This window comes from Podarcis muralis, chromosome 3 (assembly GCF_964188315.1).
Source record: "Podarcis muralis chromosome 3, rPodMur119.hap1.1, whole genome shotgun sequence".
In the NCBI taxonomy this organism is placed as follows: domain Eukaryota; kingdom Metazoa; phylum Chordata; class Lepidosauria; order Squamata; family Lacertidae; genus Podarcis; species Podarcis muralis.
In genome coordinates this window covers 67801533-67813548 of record NC_135657.1, presented here as the reverse complement: position 1 = coordinate 67813548, position 12016 = coordinate 67801533, and the positions used below count along the sequence as shown (strand labels likewise).

Sequence of the window (12016 nt, the reverse complement as noted above, 5' to 3'; positions counted from 1 at the left end):
AAAACTTTGAATTTGTTTCTGTTACCTAGAAAGAGCTCTCATGACATCTGTGAAAACCCTGATAAGGTTAGGATCTGTTAAAGATGGGACTGCCATCAATTTTGAAAGCACAAATTGCAAGGATACCATATTCATGTCAAATATGCTAGATCAATCCTCTAGATCAGTGGTTTTCAATCAGTGTGCTGTTGCATCCAGGGGTACCTTGAATGATGGTTAGGGGTGCAGCAGGCAATACTGGCCTCTGTCCCTCCTGCCTTCCCGCCCTCCTCTCACGTCTCTGCCTCCCCAAGGCTTGCACAGCTGTTTACTGCAGCAGCCCTGGCTATAAGTTCTCTTTGGGGCAAGGGCGGCGGGGCGGGGGCAGCTCAGAGATCAGAGACGGCAGCAGCAGCTTCCTGGAGGACTCCCAAGGAGAGTGGAGAGGAGGCTGAGCATTTGAAAGAGGTTGAGAGGCTGCCAGCTCTGCAGGCAAGGGGTAACATAACTGGGCTCCTGAGCCCCACAGGGGTGCCGCAGAAAGAATGTAGTTGGTCAAGGGAGCTGTGGACTCAAAAAGGTTGAAAATCTCTGCTCTAGATACATCAACTCTGCTGAGAGCCATAGAGCTGGAGAAGAATATTAAACAGGAAATGCTGTCAATATATCAAGATTTGATTACTTACTAGAAAATTAGAGGCTCTTGTATGGTACTGTATGATATTCACAGTTACTATATGGGGTTCCATGCCCTTGAATGCAATACACACTATGTAACTGATTCATAATGTAAAAGACTTGAGACTCATTCCTAATTTTGCATCCTGCTCACACTGAAATCTGTAAACTCTAGCATGGGTGCACCTGTTAACTCTGTTTTGTCTGTCACATTCCCAATTAAGCAATACTCCTGAGACAAATACAGCAGTTTCATCAATTCTCCGTGACTCAAGAATGCCATGAATCAATTGTGTGTTATGTGCTGAATTTTCTTTTACCAAGAGGGAATAGTGTTTCTCTTTCTCAACACTATTCATTATTTATGAACTTCCATCAAGTTTCCTTCCCAAATTGTTCTTTTGTTATAATTAAAAGTCCACAAACATTTCAGCTTTCCCTCATATGGAAGGTACTCAAACCCCTGTCCCTTTCTCTACCATGTCTAGCTCTATGATATCTTTTTTGAAGTGTGATATCTTAATGCTTTGTATATGAAAGATCCCAGAATCAATCCCTGGTATCTCAGTCAAACAAGACTGGCAATAGTGCTTGGGAAAAGCAACCTTGGAGAACAGTCAGAGGCAAGACGAACCAACCGTCTCACAATAAAAGGCAGCTTTATAATTCCAGAACTATACCTGGTACCACTGATTAACATGATGATACCTGATGTTTTTTTCAATCCTTCTCCTGGCCATTTCTACTGTTCAGCTATTTATGAAATTGGATGTGAAACCCTTGTACTCATCTTTCATGTTTGTTTGGGGGGGGGGGGACACATAATCATTTTTGGAAATCAGTCTCTGGGACACTCAACCAATTTACAAGGCAACCTCCAAGCAACTGGAGGTAAGATAGAGTTTACTCACCGATCAATCACAATCTCTTTTTGCCTTAGCAATCCTTCTTTGATTTTCATCAGGGATTCCCAATTGTTGAAATCCTGAAAGCTTGCAGCTGGGTAACTCTGATGAGATGATCCACTCAGAACCTGGGAAGAAATGCGCAAAAGAATATTGTCAAAGAGCAGAAAAACAACACTTACTCACCCATTTATACATTTAAAAGTGCTTAGTTGAGAGAAATGTATGTTTAGAAAGCCTATTGGAAAGCGGTCCTTCCTTTGGTCTTCCTAGATGAAAGAGAAACCTGGCAAACAGTAGTTTTGCCGTTTACAAAGTCTCCATCTGCAACATTTCCTTGCTTTGTTCTTTGATGTAAGTGAAAGCTAACTGAAGTCTCACATTGGCTTCTTTTTGTGTGATTTTTCACTGGTTTATTATCTGAGGGCACAAATAAAGCATCTTGCCTCACATCAGCTATGTCATTGACAGTCTGTGCTGCTTAGTAGGAGTCAGTGAAAGCAGATCTTGTAGTATAATGCCGTGGTGAGGCGTAGTGTAAATGCACCAGCAAGTCTGCTGGAATGACTCTGTGCACCCCTCCTCGTAAGCAGCCGCAACCCAGCTGCCAGGTGGTCAGGTAAGCACCTCCACCCCACCCCACGATCAGCTGCTGCATTATAGACACCATTAAAATAATGGCCTCATTCTTCAACTTTACTTTTATGGTGAGAGTGATTAAAAAAGTAAATCTTGATACTCGGTGAGGACATGAAGTTGATATTTTTAGTTGCTATCTATTTCAAAAGAATACGGTTATGCAAAAAAGTGGCCTGTAAATTGGAATTACACCACAATCCTTATTCATACAGGTTTAACTATATACAAGTAGCACTTATCAGTAACTGGACAAGCTGCCACATGTTAAAAGTCAATTCCAAACCCGAATAAAACACATGTTAGTGGGAATTTTTGCTTTCAATCCAATAGGTACATATGCTTGGAAGAAATGCCACCCAGGAACAAAAGGATGGCTTTAAGATATTAAGGGATTCAGTGAGTTTTAGATTAGTTTCTGTCCTAGGGTGAATAAAACAATATGGCTTTCTTTTAGCATATAAATGGGCATCTATTGCTTCTCATAAAATCAACTGATGGACTGCAAGAGTTCAAAACCCCAAGATAAAATGCTATTACGAATATGTAAACATGTAGAAGTTTGCAGGGAGAGACAAGAACCCAAGAAGAAAGCAGCTGGATCAGACCAATGGGCCATCTAGTTCCACATTCTGGGTGGGATTCATCTAAGGAGCCCCATCAGTGGAAGTCCTGCTTGACTTCTGCTTGCCAGTGGGGCTTTCCTCCCTCTCCCCTCAATTGGATCTAGCAGGGTTGGGAGAATCCCCAGAACAGCATAGAAAGGGGCAGGAGAGAGGGGATTGTTCCATCTGGCAAGCCTAAATGCTTGTCCAGACAGAACATCCATACTAATGCAACACTGAATTCACCACCTGTACTTGTGTTGTTTTTAAAGAAACTTTAGTGTTCAGACGTAATTGTTTTTGCTCCTTGTTCCAAAGCACACACTTGAATTTTCCACTACTTGCATCCAACTCTTCCACCCCTAGTGCTATAAATATACTTCCCTTGATACAGCCCAGAACAACAAAGGCACTCTTGATTCATATAGAACACATGGTGTTGAATACACACAGCAGGTTCCTAAGCAGATTAAATTCTATGTTACTGAAAGACAAGAGTACCTGGTATTCTTAAATATTGATGTTAGAATTCTAAAGGATCCAATCAACTCTTTATTTTTAATTGTGAAGAATCCCTAAAAAGACAACTGTTCAATTCTAAAAGTAAGCTCTTTGAGGATTGTAGCTGAACTGCTTTTTGAGTTTAGTATGACAGAAAAAAGCACAATAGAAGGTTTTTAAAAACATAACATAAAATTACTTAAATCAGAACACTAGGCCAGTCTAATCTAAATCTGTAAATATATGAAGCTTCAAGTATTACTCTATACACAGGTGAGGCTTTGATATCCATCTGTGTCTTCAGCTTTGGTTTCCACATTTTAACTATGAAAGTGCACCATAGACAATCCAGAATATAACAAAGATAGCGAAGTATTTGGAACATACAGTATGCATAGTAAATGGGTGAAGGACAGAGCAATTGCCCTAGGAAAAGAAAAGTTAAAGAGATCATGAGAACCATTTTCAAGTATTGCTTTGCTCTGATAGCAACAAGCCGTTTCCACTGAAACCACTAAAATGGAGATGGAAAGCTGTTTTAGCAGTGGTTTCAATGGAAGCTGCCTGAAGCTATTGAAGAAGTTGCCCTCTCCTGTGGGGGAGGGGAAGCGGGGGGAGGGGTGTGCCTTGCTCCAGCAAAGGAACAACCGGGAGCTCACTTTCCCAATTATCCTTTTGTGGCAACGTTGATACCTGCCCCACACCGGACAACACCTATAACATCAGCTACGGGGCAGGTGAGCATCTTTAGGGGAAATGGCCTGGTGGTCCAAGTCTGGCCTGCAGGCAAGATGTTCCCCACCCTTGATATAAAGGCATTCCAATTACTGAAAGAACAGCTTTAAAAAAAGCAAGCAATGGTCTCATAGGCAAACAGTGCAAGGTCCCTAAAAGAATGGCGAATTTAAATGAAGCCTTCCACTGCTGGGGACTGAAATAGGTGACACAAAATTATTTCAGTTTCTGATCCTATTGCCCCTTTAAATTAGAGAGAGATCAATGAAATAGTGCATACTGGATGCACATACCTTTCTTTTAGGTTCCACAGATTGTGCTTCCACTCAGTGGTGAAGCCTGTGTGCTATTACCACCCCACCCCACCCCACCCCGCTTTTACCCCTAAGGCCACTTCCAGACAGCAGCTCTTTGACTGCCAGCATCCTAGTGAGGGCTTTGAAGCAACAGTGCTATGTTTTGTAGTATCATCATTGTGCCATCTACATGGATCTATGAGCCTACCTTTGACTTTCAGAGGGCACATGAACAGATTATGTTCACATGCCTCTCACTAAAGCACTCCAGCTGATAAAAGAAGCAACCTTCTGGAAAATCGCTAAGTTCCATGCTGCCCATTTTTTGTATTAGATTTTGCACTTGGGAACTGATTTCTCAATACTAAACATATGTGTATTCAATTAACAACAACAACAAAAAAACTTTTAGTTTAACATGCTGTGTTAAGGGCTTCCCATGTTCATGCAAGTTCCAAAATACAAGGAAATTACAGCTGTTATGACCACACCCTGAAACACTACTGGAATGCTGGAAGCTACCATTCCATGTTACAAATACCCAACTAGCAGCCAATATCACTCATGCAGAATGAAAGACCAGGCTTTGCCTCTATATAATGATAGAGAATTTGACAAACACAACTGGCTATTTTAAGAGAAATGCAGAAAGCTAAATTAAACACTAGCAGAGTGTTTCTATCATGGGCTTCTAAATGACACAATTTTAGTGTAAATTTGTCCACTGATTCCACAAACTGATGGAACACTGTAAATAGCTAATAGAGGCACTTGCACCTTCATTTTTGTTCAGTGTTACATAGTTACCCATTCTGCTTCTACTTTCCAGGTTAAGCAGTTTTCCAAGAAATGCCCCCCCCCGCCCTTCAGAAGAAGAGTCACTGTAATCCTAGCTAAACTACGAGAGGGAAAAAATACTATTTTTATCTCATTTGTGATTTATCTAATTCATCTTCTTTTATGACACCTCCTTGAGCCAGCACACTTCAGTGACAGAAGTGTCTCCAGCGGGGTGACTCATACTACATACCTATGAACCAGCTAAAAAACTTAACACATTATGTTAAAACAAATCAAAAAAAGAAAACAATTCCTTTTAGCCCTGCACCAAAGTCAGTAACACATTTGCCAGAAAGCCTTCCACTTATATTCTGGCCAATATTATGGACAACACTTCTAGGTGGCACTTCAGATGACGTTCAGAGCAAGTGTGTCTGGAATTTTCCAGAGATAACAGAAGGTCTGTCCTAAGTATAGAAGCACTTGTTTTAATAAGTGTTCATATTATCTTCCCATTACATTCAAATTCCCTAGTGATCTTTACAAACTATCACCTTCTTTGAAATGTGTTTAGCATGTTATACAGGAAAATACCGCGATCAAGGGATCTTAACAGTAAACAAGAATGTATACTAATACTAATATTAGTAGTGATATAATAATCATCTGGTGTTAGCACTACTGTTAAATCAAAGATCAAGAAATGTCAACTGTTTTGGTTGACTGAAAACAAAAGAAATCTTTAACAACAGCTCTTCTGTCAATCTTCTATAAGAAGTACTGTGAACCTATATGCCAGTGGCATTTTAATATGTACTCAGGTGTAACGCAATGCCAAAGTGCAATGGAGGGCTTTCCAAGTGTTGCATGTACAAATTTTAAAAAATGACCTTAATAAAGATTCAGACTCCTTCAGATTTAGAAGTTAATTGTTGGCATCTGTCTTAGGAGACAATGGAAGAGTGCACCTTTCGAGGGTAAAGTCAAACCACTGGAGTTTTACAGCACCAGCTGTGGCTATAGAGATATGGGAGAAACATGTTTTATTGCAGGTGGGGTGGATGAAGGCATCTGATTTTGCCGCAGCAGATGCACCATGGTGATTCTTCCCAGTAATCATTCATCTAGTCACTGCTGTGGATACACAACCTGACTGTCACCAGGCACGGCGATAGTCTGCAGAGGATTCCCATAAGGCAGGGTTGATGTCAGCAGCATTCATGTCACATTCGCAGATATCTTTTTGATGCAGACTTGGATCTGGCAACAGGCCTAATGCATGAAGCCATCCCTCTGTAGAACATGTCCTTGGAGATCTTGCCAGCTTCCATTCTGTGGATATGACCAAGCCAGTGTAAACGTTGCTAAGGCATAAGGGTGAACATGCTGGGAATATGGGCTTGGGAGAAGACATCTTTGTCTGGGACTCTGTCCTACCATGAGATGCCCAAAATCTTCCTAATAGAGCACATATGGAAGGCACTGAGGGGGTCGCTCCTGGTGGTTGTAAATTCACTTTCATAAAGCAGAATGCTCAACACACAAGCCTGATAGACCAGATATTGGTACTGGATGTTAGCATCACACTCTTCCATACCTTTTTGGAAAGGCAAGCTATTGCAATAGCTGCCTTGCAAATACCCTTGGTCCAGCTTAGCACTGATGAAAAGGTTGCTGGTATTGGTGGAGTCCAGTTTGACAAAAAGGTCTACCACCTCAAGTAGTAGTAGTAGTAGTAGTAGTAGTAGTTATTATTTGTACCCCACCCATCTGACTGGGTTGCCCCAACCACTCTGGGTAGCATGTGGTCACCAATGCTGATGAGGCCTTCATCAGGTCTATGAAGGTGGTGCAGAAGGAGTATCTCTGCTCAGCCAGCCAGCGCAGTGAGAAAATCAGGTCAACTGTTGACCTCTGAGCTCTAAACCCACATTGTGACAATACACCCTATTAGTGAGTAGCTGTAATCTGTTGAGATTTACACAGGTGAAAGCTTTCCCCACAGTACTTAGCAGGGAATTTCATGATAGTTGATACAATAATGGTGGTCACAATTGTTCTTGTAGAGGTTTGCAATGCTGGAGGTCACACGTGTCTTGTGGTGCAGATCCTTGTTCCCAACAATGCAAGATGTGGCCATGGAGATGTCTCGTAAGGGAGGAACTAAAGCTGGCTTTCAGCACTTTTATTGGGATTCTGTCCTGTCCTGGGGCTTCAGAACATGCATGAGAGTTGATGGCATTCTTCAACTCATCACTGGAGGGACATCCAGCACTTCCAAGAGTAGGGGAGAGCCTAGATGCTGTCAAATGCAGTTACTTAGAGAGCAGTATTCTATTATCTAACCAAAGTATGAAAAGGAGCCCCCCGAAAACAAAACAAAAAAATCCCCACATGTCTGCCATAAATTCAACAACAGCAAAGAATCAAATAAAATGTAGCATTTTCTTGGATAGACAGGAAAACATAATGCGGTCTTGATTACAGATTAGGCATGTGGAGCACTATGACAATCAGATGAAGTGTTCCTTCAAGAACGCAGCAGGACTGGTAAGGAGCAAATGCACAAGGGGAAGGAGGACCCACCTGCTACCAATGTGACTATTACCGTCCGGAAAAGCAATCAACTTCTTAGGCTCTGTAACCGTTGTAATTGCAAGAAGGCCATGAAGAAAACGGAAAAATTGTCAAGTAATTTATTGTGGGGAATAAGTGAAAGGGCTTAACGATTTGGCTCTGTTCCAAAAAAACTAACCTCTACCACTTGACACCATGAAGGGTGCTTGATAGGACACTTGACTTTTAAAAGTCAGCAGCTTGATAAAGGCCATCTGAGGAAAACCTGTGTCTACCATCTTTACAGGAATTCGAAGGCTGCCTTGCGTGAGTAGAAGTTGTGCTCATGAATGAAAATCCATGAAAATATAACGGTTAGCATGAGAAAACATGTAACTAGTTCAAAGACCCTTAAATGGCCAAAGTGGCTGTGTCATCCACAGGTTTTTAAAAACTGGATGCCTGTAGAGTCTCTCATTTTACATGGGTGCATGTTTGTAGACATGGATGGGAACTCATTAAAGTGCACTCCTCATTTAAATGTGTGAGAAGCAGTTATGGTCTAGATCAGTGGTGGTGAACTGTGACTTCCAGGTGTTGCTAGACTCCAACTCCACCAGCCCCAGCAGGCCTGTGTTAAGTATGATGTGATTTGTTGGAGGGCGTTGGGTTGGCCATCCCTGGTTTATATAGATTTTTCTTATAATCATGCATACTAAAGGCTTTTAACATGCAACAAAAATGAGGAGGAGAAGGAAAAGAATATATTTTGTTCACTCTCAGAGAACAAGATCATTAAACTGTCTACTTGTGGCCACAAAGAAGCTCAAAAGATGACACGGGAAGCAAATTAGCACACATTGCTAAACCTGTCTTACCATAGTGCCTCCGAGAATCCTGTCCGGATCCATTTATAACAACTGCATCAGCAGTTAATTCTGATGTTTCCAAAAACTGGACTTGATTCTCCAGTGTGCATTTATTTATTACTATTTATATCTGAGACATCTGGGATGTGCCAACATGAAGGAATTCTGCGTAAGACACAAACACCAGAATTCCTTTGCATGGGTATTTATAGTAAATGTGGAGGAATATATTATGTACTTTACTCAACATAGTTTTCACTCAAAACAGAATTTATTGGAATATGCATCACTTATTTACTCCAAGTCATAAGAGAAGCAGGGAGGAATCTATGTTATTTTAGAGAGAAATTAGGAAGATTCTCCAAAAAACTGGGAGCCTAAAATAAACACTCACTCACAGTGCAATTCTATGCACATTAACCTGACAATTAAATCTCATTAAACACAATGGGACTTACTTCTCAGTAAACATGCAATAGGATTGCATTGTCAGATTTTTATTTTATTTAGCATTTTGCTGGTTACTGAATGGCAGAAAGGTATGTTTGATAAAGAATGCAATCTAATGCATACTTATTTGCTAGCAAGCATTAGTATACCCATGTAAACGATCAGGATGTAATTCCCACAAAACATTGTGGGACTATTATTTGCATAATCCAGCCAAAACCAAACTCTTAATTGAGTTATGAAATTTCATTGCTTTCAATGGAAGAAACTTAAGCAAGTAGATCTTTTACTATAGTAAGTGAAGCTTATAGTTTGTGTACTTTGGCCTGCATTCTACCCAGCATTTAAAAGGAGATGGGAAAATTACCACAGGGTTTATTTAACTCTAATGAACAGGACTTTGAGCACAGAATTCCTACCACCTGCTTGGTAAACAAGTGTTTCGTGACTCTTAACTTCTTAACTGTTATTTCCATCTCTGTAGCTAGCATCGTAGACATACTGCTTCTCTGTGTAAAACTCTCTCGTTTGATGGTGGCCTATGAACTACTCATGGTCATTAACCAAAATAATAATAATGGATCTATCACAAGATTCATTCAGAGCCAGTTTGGGATTCCATAGCTGTCTCAGACTAAACATACCTCACCACATGGGGCAGACCAATACAACATGATCCACAAAGCTAAACATCCTTGGAACCATCCTTTTTGTGGCATCAACAAAAGTAAGTTTGCCAAGATTAAGGTAGAATACCATGCATGATTGGTGGACTTTGTTCCTCTTGGTTGCAGATACTTAACAGCCCTTTTATGGGGTCTACACATTTATTTATATGCATTAAATGAGGCACTAGAAATTAATATACAACCACCATCAAAAAATCTGTCCTCCAAATCCACAATAAAGTATGACATATGCCCACATTGTGATGGCCTTGGCTGTAAGCAAAACATTCAAACTCATTCCCTAATCTCCTAAACCAAGGAAATCCTTTGTGAAGGAGGTCTTTTCTAGCAAAATTTCATGGAGACGAGCGCTACCAATGGCTACTAGCTATGATGGCCATGCTCTGCCTCCAGAGTTGGAGGAAGTAATGCTTCTCAATACTAGTTGCTGGAAATCAAAGAGGGGAGAGTGCTCTTGTGCTCAGTTCATGCTTATGGGCTTCCCACAGTTAACTGGTTGGCTACAGTGAGTACAGGATCCTGGACCAGATAAGCCTTTGGCCAGAACCAGCAGGCTCTTCTTATGTTCTAAGATTCAAACTACCAACATAGCCACAAACCTTTCTTTTCAAAAGAAAAAGGGAGGTGAGAGATTGAGATCTATACTTTGAATGAACCAAGAGGCAAATTGTGGGCACTCGTCTCTTCTTTTACCACAGTCAAATTTACCACAGTCAAATTAAAACACACATTTTAAGTTTTAAAAACAACCTGTTTTAAAAACAACTATTTTAAAAAACAACTATTTTTGTAGTCATAGGCTTTCATTAATTTCCCTCTTTCTCCTGACCCAAGACTAGGCAGACCAGTGGGAAACAGTGAACTGTACATACTGAATAGTCTTTAATGGGGAGATTCAGACCATTGCTGCTTAAACCTTGAAAGGCACTTTTCTAGATAGTTACAGTAAATTCTACTTCATTATACTTTGTACAGAGCCAGAATGCTCTCCCTGTAAAAATGTAAACCACTGAAAATGTAAACCACCGCTGAAAATCTTAACAGCTTGAATGACAAATGTAATCTTTGGCCTCTAGTCTGTAATTGCTGCTAAAGTAGAGATAATCCAGTACCAGAATTCTTGCTTACTGGAACAGTACCTCAACTGGCATTTCAGCCTTTTATCTCTCCTTCATATGCCTTTCCCTCTGCGTTCATCCAGCACTCATAACATGTCAAAGAACACAGCTAATCTTGGTGCTTCTTGGAACAGTTTATCAGAAAAACACTCAGTACAGCTCCGAAGTTACAAGACTCTTAACACAAGAGCTGCTGCTGCTGTTTATGCCAAATAAGTAATGTTTTCTAAAGTAACATGTTACATGGTGGGAAAAATTATTATGAATTCACACTGCATGGTCCAACCTAGCAACCTAGTTTTTAGCTTTGTTTCTATAAACCTTCCAAACAGGTCAAAATGCCAAAGAAGTGGTTTCTTGCCCTTAACATTAAAGCCTGATTGACATGTTCATGACTATAGGCCTTACAGTGCATGACCATGGGGGGCGGGGAAATATAAACGCTGATCATTAATGTTAATGACAACCCAGATATTCTCTGCTGTTGTAAAGGATCTACTATTCCAAGAGGAAGGGCTGGGGGGGGGGGGGAGAGATTGATGGTGATTCTGAGGGCTTAAAATATTTTAGGGTTTTCTATATGATATTAAAACTAATTTCCATTCATAGGAACAATACAATACTTGTTTTCATTTTGACTTATTAAATGCCAGTACTGTACTAGTGTTTACAAATTCTTAGGACCACTTCCAGAATACATTTCAGCTCTGAACACCCTCAAGTTCATTCATGCAGACAAAGAACAGGGTACAATCAGCAGCAATTCCCAATATCATTATGGTTGAAAAAAGTACTGCCATTGCAACCAGTCTTTAGTGTCTATTCCCAACTCTGCAAATCTTTTTTTGTTTTGTGCAGAGGTAAGAAATGTGGTGTCCACTACATCATCGTTCAACTCCCTTGAGACCAATCCAGGGTGCAGAAGAGAAGGAAGTCTCAGAACTGAATTAATAGCATTCTCATGCTCTATGTTAACATTCTAAATTTGGTCTTATTTGTTATTAGTTAAGCAAACTTTCTGGTTTTGTTCCCAGTGAATAGTTTCCTTTTTCTAAAGCAATAAATTGTTTTTAATAAGAAAAACAACTTCAAATAAGACATGGGTCCCAACAAGAGGGCAAGTCTAAAAAAAATGCCTCAAAATCAAACAAAATAATCAAACAAAATAAAACAATCCCTCCCAAAAAGCAAACTGGCTTTATAATTGCTTATCTCTTCT

The 12016-nt window shown here is 40.3% G+C and overlaps 1 protein-coding gene across 3 annotated transcripts in view; it reads right to left on the bottom strand.

Moving 5' to 3' along the window:
* The window catches only part of CEP85L (centrosomal protein 85L), a 97499-nt gene that overhangs the window by 27875 nt on the left and 57608 nt on the right, over nt 1-12016 (bottom strand). For all 3 annotated transcript variants that reach the window (XM_028723272.2, XM_028723273.2, XM_077926056.1), the window contains one exon: nt 1569-1690. In XM_028723272.2, coding sequence (XP_028579105.2) covers nt 1569-1690 — 122 coding nt within the window. The remainder of the gene's footprint in view (nt 1-1568; nt 1691-12016) is intronic.